Source organism: Cnephaeus nilssonii, assembly GCF_951640355.1.
Source record: "Cnephaeus nilssonii genome assembly, chromosome: 5".
Classification (NCBI taxonomy): Eukaryota; Metazoa; Chordata; class Mammalia; order Chiroptera; family Vespertilionidae; genus Cnephaeus; species Cnephaeus nilssonii.
Genome location: NC_137076.1, coordinates 105,582,785 through 105,598,821, shown reverse-complemented (window position 1 = coordinate 105,598,821; position 16,037 = coordinate 105,582,785). Strand labels below are relative to the sequence as shown.

The 16,037-nt window shown below is 52.9% G+C and overlaps 1 protein-coding gene across 1 annotated transcript; it reads right to left on the bottom strand.

Moving 5' to 3' along the window:
* Positions 1 to 1,186: 1,186 nt before the first annotated feature.
* On the bottom strand, positions 1,187 to 2,486 carry CPLX2 (complexin 2; the record flags this gene model as incomplete). Its single annotated transcript, XM_079772728.1, has 3 exons — positions 1,187 to 1,384; positions 2,140 to 2,315; positions 2,456 to 2,486. 3 exons carry the CDS (start codon positions 2,484 to 2,486, stop codon positions 1,187 to 1,189), a joined length of 405 nt encoding a protein of 134 aa, XP_079628854.1.
* Between the last annotated feature and the right edge of the window lie 13,551 nt (positions 2,487 to 16,037).

Genomic DNA, 16,037 nt, shown 5'->3' with positions numbered 1-16,037 from the left:
TACCGATGCATGCATGGACACACAATTTCCTCTCTCATTGCTCCATGGTCCTCAGTTCTCACAAAACTGACTGAGCAAGAGGCCTTGACCTCTGTGGTGGGAGGAATAAACACCAGTCTCCCACATCCCAGAGGAGAGTTTGTTCTTGGCCAATGAGATGAATGGACAGATGCCTTCTGTCAAGTGGGGACTGGCTTTTCCCCAGAGGCTTGGGGCTTTAGCCAGGAGGGGTTCTCCAGGGGACCATGGGGTCCTGGAAGCACATAGACAGGACGGGGTGGTGGGAATGAGGGGTGGATAGGAATGGGGGCAGCTTGGCTGCACCAATGGGGGGGTGTCCCATGGCATGGGCCATCGCTGCCCAATGGCTCCAAGTGTTTTCTGGGGGGCCTGGGCAGCCCCTTGTCTGGGCAAGCTGGGCCCAGACTGGCAGTGGGCCCCCCAGATCTAAGTGGAGGGTGGGGGGAACAAGGAGCTACCCTACCCTGGGCCCCTCCACAGATGAGTTAAAGTCCAAAGAGGATCCATTTGGAGGGACTGGCTTTGTAGGGGCTATACCTTTTCAGGTGGCGGTTGGGGCGGGGGGACACCCAGGGGTACACCCAGGGGTGTCACCAGGGGGAGTGAAGGAGAGCCTCAGCCTCCTTCCCAGAATACAGGGGCCTCTTAAGCTGGGCCCTCACAGGGCAGGCTTACCCTGACTCCCTTCCTCAGAGCGAGACAACCCAGAACCTCTGCCCTGACCTGGAGCCCACTGGGGGTCAGAGGCCAAAGGTCAGCATGCTGGGCAGGGCTGGAATGTGTCATTACTTTGGCTGGCTGGGGACAGTGGTCCTCCTGGCAGTGGGGTGCATGAAGGAATGTATGGGGGTTACCACACTAGCATGGACCTTAGGCTTTTAGAAGGGGGCCCCAGTGCCTCCCACACTGGATATAATGCCCCTGCTGGGGAATAGCTGTCTTCCCTTTTTCAAGAAACTTGGGTGTGAGGTGGGGGTTGGGTACCCTGGGATGAGGGGTGTATGAGGGGGCGCTAAGGAGATGAGCCCCTAGCCAGGGACAGGTGGGCAGAGGCCAACTGAGGTTTTCCCTGTCAGAACTGAGACTTAACTGAATCAAAAGAAAAGAAAGAACCAAAAAAAGGAAAAATAGTAACAAGTGAAGTGGGGGTGGGCAGGAGGGCTGGTTACTTCTTGAACATGTCCTGCAGCGGCCCGGGCAGGTATTTGAGCACCGTGTCCAGGATGCTCTCCTCCTCCTCTTCCTCCTCGTCCCCGCAGCCCGCAGGGATGGCCTTCTTGGGCCGCGTCAGGCTCCCCTCGCAGGGCTGCTCCAGGGCTGCCTTCTCCTCAGCCTCCTTCTCTTCCTTCTTCTTCAGCCCATACTGGGGGTAGGGGGAGGGCAGACATGAGCATGAACAGGGCAAGGAGAGAGCTGATCTCAAGGTCATGCAGACTCAGCTGGGGCAACTCATGAGAACTCCCCCAGCCTCAGTCCTCTCATCTATAAAATGGGGATAAGGACACCTTCTTGTAGAATTATGTCTGTCCCCAGAAGTAGAGAGGCGGTGTGTGGGGTTTCCTTTAAAATCAATACCTGCTCATAACGCCTTCTCTGCTCTTTTGAAATCCCCCAAGATCTGAAATCTGAAAGTTCTCCCATATGTTTGGACCCGAATTTTGGTGACAAACCTTGACTTCAACTGATGGAAGGCTACGTATAATCTTGATTTATTGCAGTGGTGTGGCCAGACATGTATTAATCTGTTTGGCAGCCGCAGACCCACTGGGAGTGATACCTAACAGTAACAGGTGCTCAGGGCACTATGGTACTTTTCAAAAATCCCCAAATTCTGGATTCTAAACCTATTTGGTCTCAAGGGTTTTGAATAGGAGATTGCAGACCCATAGCAGCAACATTAGGGAGCACTTGCTATGTGCAGCATCATTTGTAATCACCATAGATCCTTGAGCGAGGGGTTCCTGTCACACCCATTTTTCTGATGAGACTATGGAAGCTCAGAGAGAACTAGGCCCAAGGTCAGAGCTGGGATTCAGGGGAACTTGAGGCCAGGGTTTGGGGACCCACTGTTCCCCTGTGCCTCCTACACTCCAGGGTGGGCGGGCGGATGGTGCTGACCTTGTCTCGGATCTGCTGCCGGACCTTCTCACGCTCGGCCTCCATGCGCGCATGCTTGGCCTTGCGCTCCTCCTCCTGCTGCCGCAGCGCCTCCTGCCGCTCCTCTTCCTTCTTCTGTGCATCTGGGTCCTTCTCCTCCTCTCCCCCCAGCATCTTCCCCATGTCCTTGGTGGCCCCTGCAGGGGAGGGGTTGGGAAGGGAGAGGATGAGGTCAGGGGTGCTCAGAGGTGGGGTAGCGGTTCCCTGGTGCCCTGAGGGCCTCTCCCATCTGGGTTCAGACCCTGGCTGCGGGGGAGGGTACAGGGCTTGGGCTCACCTCCGAGGGCCTGCTTCATGACGAAGTCCATGCCTGTGACTCCGGTTAGCGCGCCCTAGCCCGCAGCTGAAGTTGCATGCAGTGCTCCTGGCAGGCCTGGCTGGGGCGATTTGCCAACCTGCAAAAGAGGAGTTGGGAGTTAGATGGGAGAGACCTCTGCACAGCCAGGTTGCTGGAGTTAGACAGACGGTGGGGCATCCAGGCTCATGGGCACCATGGGACACCATCAGTCTGAGGCCAAGACGCAGTGCCCTTGAACCTCAGGGAAAGGTGCTATTTCTTGAGCACTTGCTATATACCAGGCACAGATGTGCTGCCAAGTGGCTCAGATCCCTATTTTATTATATATATATTAAATTAATTTCAGAGAGTAAGGGAGAGGGAGAGAGAGAGAAACATCAGTGATGAGAGAGAATCACTGGTTGGCCACTTCTTGCACGCCCCCCACTGGGGATCTAGCCCACAACCCAGGCATGTGCCCTTGACTGGAATCAAACCCAGGACCCTTCAATCCACAGGCCAACGCTCTATCCACTGAGCCAAACCAGCAAGGGCGGTTTTAAAAAAAATATTTTTATTGATTTCAGAGAGGAAGGGAAAGGGAGAGAGAGAGATAGAAACATCACTGATGAAAGAGAATCATTGATCATCTGCCTCCTGCAAGCCCTGCACTGGGGACTGAGCCCGCAACCTGGGCATGTGCCCTTGACCGGAATCGAACCTGGGACCCTTAAGTCCGCAGGCCGATACTCTTTCCACTGAACCAAACTGGTTAGGGCTAGATCCCTATTTTAAAACAATTCTGACTGTATTGCTTGAATTTGATTGTAGTCAGGAGTCTTAAAAAGAGCCTCTCATTTGGATGCAGGCAGAGCAAGGTTCTAATGCCACCCTCATTTCTTATTTGCTATGTGTCTTTCAGGCAAGTTACGGAACCTCTTTGAGCCCCAGTTTCCTCCTCTATAAGATAGAAATGGCAGTGCCTCCTTTTCCCGAGCTACTGTGGAGACCAGAGAATGCCAGCCTGGGCCACTGGATTGACCCCTAGATAGAATGAGAATGTGCTCAGGGCCCCACAAGTCAGGGCAGGCGAGGAAGTGAAAACAGCTAGCTTGGATGAACATATCCAGACTTCTGAAAATAGGCAAATGGAGAAATACGTTATTTTCATTGTAGCATACATGCAAATTTGTTGTTTATAGCTTAATATTTATTTTTATTTTGAATTACACATAGGGGGTTAGAGACATGATACTCTTCTTGGGGCTTAGAGCCTTTAAAGTACCAAGCATGGGGCCTTATAAGCACTCAGCTTATGTCAGTCCTCCTTCCCTCTCCCTAAATCACTGACTTCCAGTGTTATTATATTTTTTAATTGTTATTATTTTGCCTCAGAAGATTTTCTTCAAATAAAAGCTTAATGAGAATCTCAATATGCAAAATATGTAAAAGTGGAACTATTCCAATGGTGGGGGCAGGGGTAGGGAGCCTGGAGCCCCCCTCCACCCTTGGCCTCCTTTGTACCCTGTTTCTTCCTCCACATCCCTAAGAATTTGAACAGCAGTGCTCTAACTCCTAGAGGTTTCCTTTCTATTTTAACCATTTAGTATCACTGGTGCTTTCATGGGCAAAGCCACCAAAAAAATCCCCTTTTGGGTGTGGATGGGACATCCGTGAGCTGTCCAAAGTGTGATGTGGCTTGATGGTCAACTGAAGCCAGAATGACTCCCCAAGGCCTTTCATCCCACACAGCCTTGGGGTCTTTGTGTTTTGCTAGAAGGAAAAAGGGGTCCTGTGAAATGGTGGCAGAGAAACCAGACCAGATATTGCAGCCAGGTGGAGTTCAAGGTCACTTGGTTTTCAGTTGATGATGGATTTCCCTCATTTCTTTCAAAACGAGAAAACATATTGTCAGACTGAGATCTTTCCATAAAATGGGGCCTGAGAGTCTATTGGAGTTGTCTACACGATCAGACCACCTGATAAGTTGGTTGTTTTGAGGAAGGGAAATCATGATGGAGGAGAAAAAAATCCCCACGGGCTTTGGCATCAGACACACCGGCTCCCGTACTGACTGGATCCCTGGGAAAGCTTCACTGTGTTCCTTACAAAACGGGGTATATTAAGGCTACCCTTCTCCTGGTGTTTGAAGGAGAAGACAAGAAACTGGCCACGTGCCTGGTGTGTAGGAACTCACTAATATTAGCCCTGCTGACTGCATGTTGACGAGGACACACCCAAACGCACCAGCACTTGTAGGAAATGCAAGAGAACCCACCCTGACCCAACATTCTGAGTTTGAAGATTGCTCAGCTCGGTCTATCAAGGTGGTTTCATTTGGTTCAAAACATTGTAAAGAGACTGCATTTCTAAGAACGGGAAAAACACACAACTTAAACATTGAATGATTCCAGGAACCAGTCAGTGGGTTCCTCCTCCTGTGTTTACATGCTGCTCAAGGAATTGCAGGTGGTGGTGGAAGACGCGGACTCTAATTCGAGATGTTTCAAATTGGTTGGCAGGGCACCTGGGCTTCAGTTCCAGCCTCCTCCCTAAATTGCTGCGTTTGCACGTCTCTCGGGACCAGGTGATCCTTCTGAGCCCTTTCTTGGGTACTTCTGTGCTAAAGTATTTGCACTGCTGGCCACTCCACCGTATCCTTAAACCCCTCTCCTCTCTTGGTTCTGTTATTCTCTCCCCTCCCCCCCCATCTCCTACTGCTCTCTCTCTCCTCTACTTCTCTGTTTCCCTTCCACTTCTGTCCCCTCTTCTCTATCTCTGTCCTTTGCTGTCTCCTCTTCTTCCTCTTGTGTCTTCAATGAAGATGTTCGCAGGACTCTGAACTTAGCCTTTTTCCTCTCTCACCTTCCCCTAGGGAAAAATGGTCCTTTCCAGGGGCTTTAATAATCTCTGGTGCTGATGCTACCTAGACGTTTTTTCTGGGCACTGCTCAGACTCAACATGCTATCTTTCTACACCAAACCGTCTCCCTCTCCAGACTACTCTGTTTCCATTCATTCATTCATTCATTCATTCATTCATTCATCAAACACTGATTACCACCCTCACCCCCAGTATGCAGTGTGTCCACTCAAGGGCTGGGTCTTCTCCATGCTTATGTCCATATTGCTCTAGGTGCGTCCTTCTCCGGGACTGCTGGGATTCCTTAACCAGGCTCCTTGAGTCCTCCCCAGAATTCTGTTGTCCACTCCCAGTATGGTCCTCTCAGCTCTTTTTTTAAAAAAATTCTTTATTGATTAAGGTGTTACATATGTGTCCTTATTCCCCCATTACCCCCCATCCCCTCCCACTCATACCCTCACCCCCCTGTTGTCTGTGTCCATTGGTTAGGCTTATATGCATGCATACAAGTCCTTTGGTTGATCTCTCCCCCTTACCCCCACTCTCCCCTACCTTCCCTCTGAGGTTTGATGGTCTGATCGATGTTTCTTTGTCTCTGGATCTGTTTTTGTTCATCAGTTTCTGTTGTTCATTATAATCCATAAATGAGTGAGATCATGTGATATTTATCTTTCTCTGACTGGCTTATTTCACTTAGCATAATGCTCTCCCAGCTCTTAAGCAGGGTCTTGTTCACCCTGTAAAGACTTTCCTATCCAATATCTCAAGGCCCAATGTCCTCTTATTCCATCCCACTCAGCAGGTGACCTTCCTCCACACTTCATGTGATGCAGAGGAAGGCTCTGTGAGCTCTGGGGTCAGGGATACCTGACTGGGATCCTCAATCTGCTACTCTTTAGCTGTGTGATAATGAGTAATTGACTTAACATCTCTGAGTCTCAGTCTTTGTTATAAAGTGAGGCTTATAGTACCACTTTGAAAGGTTAGAACAAACCTAAGGAATGTGTTTGGCCCATGGTGGGGGCTCAGTAAATGGTGGCTGTTATCATGAGCAAAATGATCAATGCCAGCCAGAGTGAGCGCCTGTGACTTCCCCTCCTCCTCGCTCCTGAGCAACAGGACCCACCTTCCCTGGGGAGCCAGCCCATCGGCCTTCACTCCACATCGCTCTCCTTGCACCTCCTCCTTGATGCACCCATCACTCCCTGTTCCTCACCTCTCTAGCCTCTCTCCTTAGGTCTTTATCCCCTCCTCCTCCAACTCTTGCCCTGACCCCATCTTTTTCTTAGTCTCTGCCCTCTCGCTTCATGGCGAGAGTCTTTACCTGCTGTCTCTGCTTCTTCACCTCCTGGTCAAGCCCTAAGCTCTGTGAGATCGGGGATTTACTGCTTCTGCAGTGCCTCCCAAACTGCCCTCCTCAGCTTCGCCAGAGGCTGCCTCGCCGTCAGACCCAGGAGTGTGTTCACAGCCCTGGTCCTCCTCCAGCCCTGAGTAGCATCAGATGCTGGAGATGACCCCTACCTGCCCCTGCCCCTGCCCCCCAGGTTTTTCCTGCCTTCTTGAACCTCCTGAATTCCATGACTCAGCACTCTGTGGTCTTCTTATCAGACAGGTCCTCTCTCCTCTCCTGACTCCTGTCCTTTAACGCAGCAATTTTCAACCTCTTTCATCTCCTGGCTACATCAACTAATTGCTAAAATTCTGGGCACTTCAAAAAAATATTTTGTTGCCAATCTGACAAAAAAAAAAATAGCTGTAATTTTGATTCATTCACATCAGATGGCTATTGTGTTGGCTGTTGTCATTTCTTGTTTCACAGTCTAAGGGAAAAGAGGTCAGTGCCCCTGACTAAATAGGCAGGTATCGCATGTTTGAAAAATTCTTGCAGCTCACCAGTGTACGGTGGCATGCTGGTTGAAATTCGCCGCTTTAAAATGTGGCCGTTCATGAGGCAATCTCTCCTCCTTTCCCCTCCTACTGCCCCTCCCTCCCCCACCATTTCCTTTGGGAATCTCACCTACTTTTACTGGTTTATGTCCTTTTATAGCCACAGATTGATCTCCCCCCCTCCCCCGCCATCTCACCCTCCTCCCTTCACCCACTCCTCAAACCAGCACATTTAACTCTCAGCTGGATATTGTCACATGGATAATCTCAATTTATCCTGTCCAGGGAGCAGTCTTATCCTTGCCTCCCCCACCCAACTATCTTCTCCTCCAGCACGCTTGGTTACACTTGCCTCAACTGAAAACTCCAGACTCAGCGACTTCTTCATTTATTCACTCACACACTCACTCGCACTGTAAATATTCTCTGAGCACCTGCTCTCTGCCAGGCATTGTTCTGGGTGCTGAGGCTGTGGCAGGGCACAGGGGAGTCCCAGCCTTTGCTGTCACAGCATTCAGCCGGCTGGGGAGGCAGACACTTGGACAAAGACCACACCAGGAATTGGTGAGTTACAAATGGGTGGGGTGCTGAGGGAGAAGTCCGGAGACGGTCGCTTCACAATCTGTGTTCACACCCTCCTTTCTCCTGTGGCTGCTATAATGCCTTGGTTGGGGCCTCAAGGCTCTGGATTTGTGCATACATTTAAACTGTCTCTCTCCTCCAGCTCTCATCCATCCTCCACATGGCCGTCCGATTAATCTCCCTAAAGGGCAGATCTGCTCATGCAAACACACCCTGCCATGGCTCCACACGACCTTGTTAAACCGGTCAGAGTCCTTGCGCTGACCTTCAATTCCCACACAACCTAGCACCTGCCTGCTTCGCCATTCGTTTCCCACACCTTGCATGTGGCTCTGCCTCGGCTGTGCCCCAACACAGAGTATGCTTTCTAAACCCTGGGGCATTTGTGCATGCTGTTTCCACAGCCGTGAAACCTCTTGCCCTCATCTCTGCCAGTTCAAATCCTGGCTCCACTACTTATCAGTGACCTGAAGCAAGTGATTTAATCTTTCCTCATCTGTAAAATGGAGACAATAACACCAATGCCCAAGGCATGCTGAGAACATTAAAGGAGACAATGCAGCTAAAATGCTCAGCCCAGTGTCTGGCACATAGTAGGTGCTCAGTGCGTATTGGCTGTCATCACCATCATGATCACCGCTGGCAGCAGCAGCAGCAGTATTAATTTTCAAAGATGCCTCTACACGTCACTCCTTCCATGAAATTTCCTGGGTCTCCTCAATGAGATATGATGGTATCTTCCCCTGTACTTGCTAGGGCAGCCTTGACTACCTCCAGCCCGTGCTCTCTGTCCAGTTATGTGTCTTTCTCTTCCCGGTCCCTCTGGGCTCCTCCCTGTATCTTGTGCATTTTTCCAATCCCAGTGTCTGCAGCATCTCCTGGTTCGTGGGGGAGCCAGCTGGATTGAATTTAATGTTCTGTGTCAGCAAGTATGCGAGGATGTACGCGCTCGAGGTATGATCTGCATTCTGACTCTGAACTTAGGCAGCGTGTGTGTGCGCGTGGGCGTGTGCAGGCGTGTGTGTGTAGAGATTTGCCATATGCCTGTAGGAGTGCTGAGGTCCAGCGGGTTGTGTGCAGTTGAGGATTTTGTCTAGACCGCCAGGAGGCGCTCCTCAGCGGTTCTGCGGGGAGCTTTGGTTTACCCCGCTGCTGGAAGGGTGGTGGTGGTGGGGATGCTGGGCCGGGGGAGGGGAGGCAGCGCAGGGGGTGGGGAAGGGCAGCTGCAGCACCCGGTTTCCTTGCCTTCAGCATGCCCTGGACCCAGGACGCACCTTCAGCTTCTCCCTGACTCCCTCCCCGCGGGCCCCAGCCCGTCCCAGCCCGTCCCAGCCCGAAGGCTGCTGAGGCACCCCCTCAGGCTCTGCCTTCTGAGCCCCAGCCCTGTTTAGGAACTGGGCTCCTGCCACCTGACAAGTAGATGCGAGGCACCTGCAGTGTGCGTCCTTGTAGTTGTTTTTCTGTTGTTTGTTTGTTTGTTTGTTTTTCAATGGCTCAAGTCCGGGCTATATTCACTGCAACTCAATTCAACACTCATTTGCTTTTTTGCCACCCTCAGCTAACAGGGGTTGTCCGTCTATCCCCACCCCACCCCCAGCCCCTGGAAGGAAGCACTGGGGGAGGGGAAGGGGCTGTGGAGAATGGGAGGGGGTAGAGCACCTGCTGGGGAGAGGAGCAGAAGTGGCTGGGGCTTTGAGCCCCCCTGAAGAGGGAACAGGTACCCTGGCGCCCCTCTCACAGACCAGCATAGCCCGCACCTCTGCCCAGCTCTCCACAGGCCACTGAGGGTGCCCTTCCCCCAACACACAGCTCCAACCTCCAGACCCAGCCAGGTCTCAAACTTTGCCAGGGGAGGGGGCAGAGCGGGGCAGGCGACGGCACAAAAGAGATCCTTCCTGATGACCCTCAGCGGCTTGCTGTGCCACCCAAACCTGCGCGCCTCCTCTGAGAACAAATAGTCCCTTCGGCCCCCCACCCCCAAACGGTGTTCAGGCTCTCCCCTCCTCTTTGGTCTGTCTGCGCCCCTCCCGCCGCCCTCTGACTCACTCCGGGAGCCGGAACTGTACCCCACGGGGGCGGCTTCCTCCTCTGGGGGGAAGAGGGCCCTGGCAGGCTCTCGGCTAAGTAGCTTGGATCGAGATCCCCACCCCCACCCCAGCTCGAAGTTGTTCTCTGGGTTCAGACTTGAGTGAGTCTCCCATTGCCCTCGGGGCGGTCCTGACTCCCCAGGAGCTGGGCTGTTTGGAGCTGCTGCCCGGGGGGCTCCCGGGGGGGGGGGGCGGGAAGGGGGCCCATACCTTTTCCCAGTTTGTGCCGCTTCACTCCCTTTCAGCCTGCTCGCTCCCCCCTCGCAGGGAGCTGTCCGTTCAGCACCACGGCCAGCGGCCAGCGCGCCCCGGGAAGGTGCCTGCCACTGCCATGCAGCCTCCCAATCCTGCGCCCGAGCAGACTCGGGGTGCTGTACCCCCAAAGCAATAATCCTCAGCCTCCCGGGATGCCCTGCGGCCTCGAGAGGAGAGCCGGGACCCTGTTGCCCACAGCCCAGCTCCGCCCTCCCGGCCCATGGCCAGCACCGACCTGGCGGTCCCTGCTACCGTCTGAGCCACTGCAGGGCTCCGGCTGGACTCAGGAGGCGGTTGCTTCTGCTATTCCAGCTCCCGCCGCTTCGCAGCCTCGTGCAACTCCGCCTGGCGAGCTGGGGCCGCTGCTGCTGCCAGAGACGCCCTCCAATCAGGCCCCTCAGCCAGGCCCTGACGTGCTACCGCTCCCCTTTCAGATGGGAAATTCAAATCTCTCTCCCCCTCTCTCCTCTCATCCTCTCTTTCTCTTTCCCTCCCCCCGCTCTCCCCCTCTCTTCTTCTTTCCCCTCTCTCCTTCCTCCCTCTCCCTTTCCCATTTCCCCTGCTTTCTCCCTCTCTTCTCCCTCCACTCCCCTTTGCTCTCTACCTTTGCCTGCCCTCCTCCCCCTGCCAATCCCCCCCCCCCCGCCCCGCTGCCACCTGTCCTGGCCACATGTCTTAGGACCACAAACTGGCTGCTTCAATGCCCCGAGGGGCAGTGGGCGCAAGGGGATGGAGGAAGGGTTCTTTACAGCAGGACCCAAAGGCCACCTGTGCAGGAAAGCCCTCCTTGACGCCGCCAGGTGGGATTGGGCACACTCTCCTCACGGTTCCCACCACCCTGAGATACACCCCAGTGTCAGGGGCCCCTGTTCCTCTGTTTGCATGCCTCTTTCCTACAGGACAGGGTTGCCACCAGATCATCTCTGCAGCCTCTCAGCATAGTGTCCCACTGCATGAACATGGCTGAATAGGGCCGAGGAGCCCTCCACGTGGACCCCGAGGTTGAAGACAGCTGCAGCATTGCAGTTGACCTTGGGCAAGCCCAGCCCTTCTAGATCTGCTGTCCTGTGAAGAATAAGGAATCCTTTGGAAGGCCGTCTCCTTCTCTCCTAGGCCCAGGGAAGAAAAGGGAACTCCAGGTGGCAGGGCAACATCTGCCCCACCCTTGGCCTTTCCTCCTCCTCTCCCACTCTTCGTTTGTTTCTTTGTTTGTTTGACTACTGTCTCCTAATGAGCCTTTCCATTCCCTGCCATCCTTTGGCTCTGAAACGAGTCTTTTAATCCAGCCGGAAGTGTAGGAAAATGGCTTCGGAGAGGGGGCCTTGGCCCAGGACTTTAAAAGATTTGCAGGAGATCACACATCGGGCAGGGCCATGCCAGAGTGAGATGACTTCTGCTTCTGTGAGGGGCTGGCTTCCTTCCAAGAAGGGAGCGGCAAGAGCTGCAGAGGATCGGACCTGGGGGAGGAAGGAGGCATGCCTTTGTTCCAGAGAGGGGGGACTGTTCCTCTGTGCATGTTCACAGCAGAGGCCTCAAAGTAGGGACCCCCTCCCCACGAGTCAGAGGCCATTGGTAGACCCCCTTCCTCACCTGCAGGGTCTCTTCTGAAGCTCATCTCTGCTCTCCCCTTACAGGCTGTGGGCTGGTATCGGGAAGGCCCTCCCTTTAGGTCCGAGTGCCCTGTTTAGCACCATGTTGGGCCATTGGCAAACTCATTCTTGATTTTTCTTCCCTTTCCTGTGGCAGACACTAATGGAGGAGGGTGGAGGGGAGAGTGTTTGGTTAGAATGACTTAGATTTGGCACTAGTGCCTGAGGGGAGTTCTGGGCAGGGAGATCTGACATCCTGCCATTTCAGGAGCCACAGTCCTCCCTCCTTCCTTCTTTCTCTCTGTTCTTCTTAGAATGGGATCTGGCTGGGAGCCTGTAGTTACAATTGGGGTTTTTCCACAACAGACATTGTCTTTGACATGGATGTCGACCAAGCTGGGCTAAAAACCCAACTTAACTTTCAGAAAAATATGGAGCTCAGTTCTGGGCACCACGATTTAAGATGGAATTTGATAAGATCAAGGCTGTTTAGAAGAGAAGGGGGTAGTTTGGTGTGGGCATCTGGACAGGTCAAATGAGGGAAGGTTGAAAGATCTGAGGATGTCTCCCCTGAAGGAGAGAGTACTAAAGGGGGCGGGGGGATGAGCCCTCCCAGGGCTGGCAGGTCTTGCTCAATTTGTAATGCTAGCACTAATGGTACCTGGCGAAGTAGGTGCTAAGGCTATGCTTGTTGGATGAACAGATGACCATTGAAAAGGAAGAGGAGTACTATTGTTTGTGCTGGTGCTGAAGACAGAATTAGGGCAATGGGGGAAAGGTAAAGGGAGCAGACAGATTCTCTAAGAGGAAGACCGGCTACCAATTGTAGCTGTCCAGCCATAGTGTGAGGTGCCTCATGTGAGGTGGCGAGTCCCCAGCCCTGGAAGATGGCAGTTGGGTGACAGGTGACAGCTAAAACCCCCTTTGAACCCAAGCTTCTATGAGTCTATTAAAACTGCATGAGCCAACATGAATCATATCTAGCTGCAGAAAATCTTACTGATGAATAAAAGGACAGCCAGTCAAGTTTTGGTGGCTTCATCCCTATTGAACGATTAGGGGAAAACCATGACACATGAGCTGTTGGTGCTTCCTGTCAAGGAAAGATGGTGGAGGGGTGAGTCCTTGCTCCTTGTTCCGTGCCACCAGTTTGGACACGGTTCCCAAATGCTCTGTTATCACTGCAGGAAAGTTGCTAATTATTATAAGCAGTTCCTCGTGATTGTAATACTACTAATCAGAGCGACCAACTGGGCCCCCACTATATCTCAGGAGCTCACTTTGGTGCTTGGCATAAATTACATCTCTCCTTTAGTTCACACAAACCCCTATTTTCAAGATGGGGGAGACAAGGCCCAGGGTAACACAGTGGGTCTCGGGCAGAGCCAGGATGCCAGCCCGGGCCTGCCTGTCACCGCGTCCTTCCACCACACGGGGCTGCTTCTCTTCTGACACATCCCACAGCCTATGGAAATGTAACTTTTGCTCTGCAGATATTTTTCTACATTGACATTTACAGTCTTTCCTATCTCCAGTTTCTCACTAAAAAAAAAAAAAAAAAAAAAAAAAAAGAATTCACACCCAGATCAGGGTCCTCATGTCATGTGGTTGTCAGCATTTTCTTCAATCTCCTGCATCTTTAATCCAGCCAGCTGCCAGTCACCTCCCCCACCCTGGCCTCCGGTCCTTGCAGAGCCTGCTCTCCGGACAGCTTCTAAGAGTCACCTGGTAAAATATGGATATGGCTCTGCTTAAGGTGGCTTACCCTGGCGGCGGCTGCTGCTGAATTTCTTCTTTTATTTATGAGCTCTCTGGGCTGGGGCAGGGGGCCAGATTTGAACAGATTTTTAAAATGATATGTACATGCCTTGAATGTTCACCAGGCAGCCAATCAAGAGAGCTAATGTGAGTACTTTGTGTGGGGATCGAGGAACAGCGTGTGACGAACGACAACTGTCACAGACCGTAAATGCGGTGATCAGTGAGAATGGCGCTCGTCCAAAGGTCGGCCGGTTTCTTCCTGCAACTGCTTCAGTCCAAAGGGCCCTCTGGATGCCACGCAGGAGGCCAGGAGGCATCTAGGAAGCGCTGGCTGCCAGCCCTGACCTGGAGCCTGCTGGCTGGGCCCACCTCAGCTGGTGGGTGCAGGGAGACATCTGACAGCTCCCCGTGCCAGCTCCACATCCTGCTATTCTAGCGTGAGCCTGAAAGGGCAGAGTTGCTCTTGGTTTGATGGGGTGGTCATGTGCCCCAGACAGAAACAGAGCTGTGGGGGTGGTGCACAGGGAAGGGCCCTAGGCCACCTGGCTCATCTGATGAGTGGCCCCCCGTCTTGTCACCGATAATGGCCAGGGAGCCATCACTGTCAGGGTGTGTGGTTAGGGTCCCAGTCATTCTCACAGCATGGAGGCAGTGGTGCACATGTGTGTGTGCCCACCAGGGTGGGACCCTGCAGGGAGTGATGGGACCATGGGAGAGGGCACTAGGTGCTAGCAGGGCAGGTGTGGGCCTGCGCCCTGTGACTCAGCGTGTGGTGGTGGCGTGTCCCTCCTGATGGGAAGTGACTCTGCTGGAAGTGTATTGTCTGTGGTAGTGTGCAGCCAAGCGGGCTATGGTTACAGTGGAATATGTCAGTGGCGTTGTGCGATGGTTTGGGTGTAAGGCAAGGGTACCACATACAGTGTGCATGCTGTGCAGTGTACAACCACAGAGGGTGGCATTTACATCGCCTGTGCCAGACGCAAAGGCTCTGGGGACATGACACCATTTCTGTGTAATGGTGTACGTCTAACTGTTGCTGACAACAAGAGACGACGCAGGTGATATAGGATGTTACCGTTAGTATGAAATGGTGCCCCATGGGGGTAAGTGCGCAGATGTGTGTCACAATGGGCTGGCACATATATCATTGCCATTATGTGGGGCAGCAGAGGTGTATGTGTGCAGCCAGGAGTGTGTCATCACCTGTGTGTAGGCATGCAGGCTACGTGTGTCAGTGAGAGGGACTGACCCGTCCTCTTCCATTCTCCCCCTGCCAGACAGGCCTATGGCTACCCAACCTGCTAGCTCTTGCCCTACCTGGCAAGCTGCAGAAATCTTGGATTCTCTACTCTCTACTTTTGTTTCTCAGAAAAGGGTCCCAAGTTCCCATCTGAACCCTGACTCAGGTGGCGCATGGGATATGTGTGTGTGGGAACTTCCTGAGGAGCCCTGCCCCAGCCCGTAGCCGCCCACCAGTTCCTCAGAGGTCCCCCGCCACCCCTCATCCTGCCCCCACGCTCCCAGATCCAGGCCCTCGTTAGCATGTCAAAGCAGTCCTCTGCCAGCCCACTCAGAGTGCCCCAGGATGTCCCCACACATTCAGCTCCCTCTTCTCTTGAGCTTTCCTGAACCATACATTTTCAGTAGTTCCTCTACCACCCAGCTCTACAAGGGTGTTTTGGTAATAAATTCCTCCCCCTTTGCCTCTGGTTCTTTTTCAAGAGCTCTCTGCTGTCTCCCTTCCTCTAACCTCAGCCCTTCCAACTCGCTGGGATGTGGTTGGACCTCCCTGTCCATCAGGAATTCTTCTTGATGACTCCAGATGCTCACGTCACCCCAGAGCCAGCCAGTGCACCCCGCCAAGCCAGCTCATCTGAGTCCTAGTGCTGGATGTGCTCAGGCACAATGGATGCAGCATCAGAATTTGCTCTGTGCCCTCAGGAGGGTCCCCTGCCAGATGTCCCTTGACCCTGCTGGCACTTGGTCCCTTTTCCTCTCTCCTTGTGAAACCCATGCTCAGAAAGAGTCTGTACACCTTAGCACCCTCTCCTTAGGCACATGGAAACAGAATAACAGAGTTCCAGAACACTAGGATCTGAAGCAAAAGCCATTTTATAATCACATGTAGAATCACGGAATTTATAACAACAGGCTTTCTAACCACTGTTTGTCCAAGAGCGAGCGGCCCACTCCTGCTCAGAACCATGGGGGTGGTGACTTGTTAGAGAAATGGCAGATTCTTGGGTCTCATTCCACATTGCCTGAACCAAAATCTCTGAGATGGAGCCCAGGAATTTGCACCAGGCCCCCAGGTATTTCTGATGCACCCACTAGTTCAGTGGTCGGCAAACTCCTTAGTCAACAGAGCCAAATATCAACAGTACAACGATTGAAATTTCTTTTGAGAGCCAAATTTTTTAAACTTAAACTTCTTCTAACGCCACTTCTTCAAAATAGACTCGCCCAGGCCGTGGTATTTTGTGGAAGAGCCACACTCAAGGGGCCAAAGAGCCGCATGTGGCTTGCGAGCCGCAGTTTGCCGACCACGGCACTAGTTGA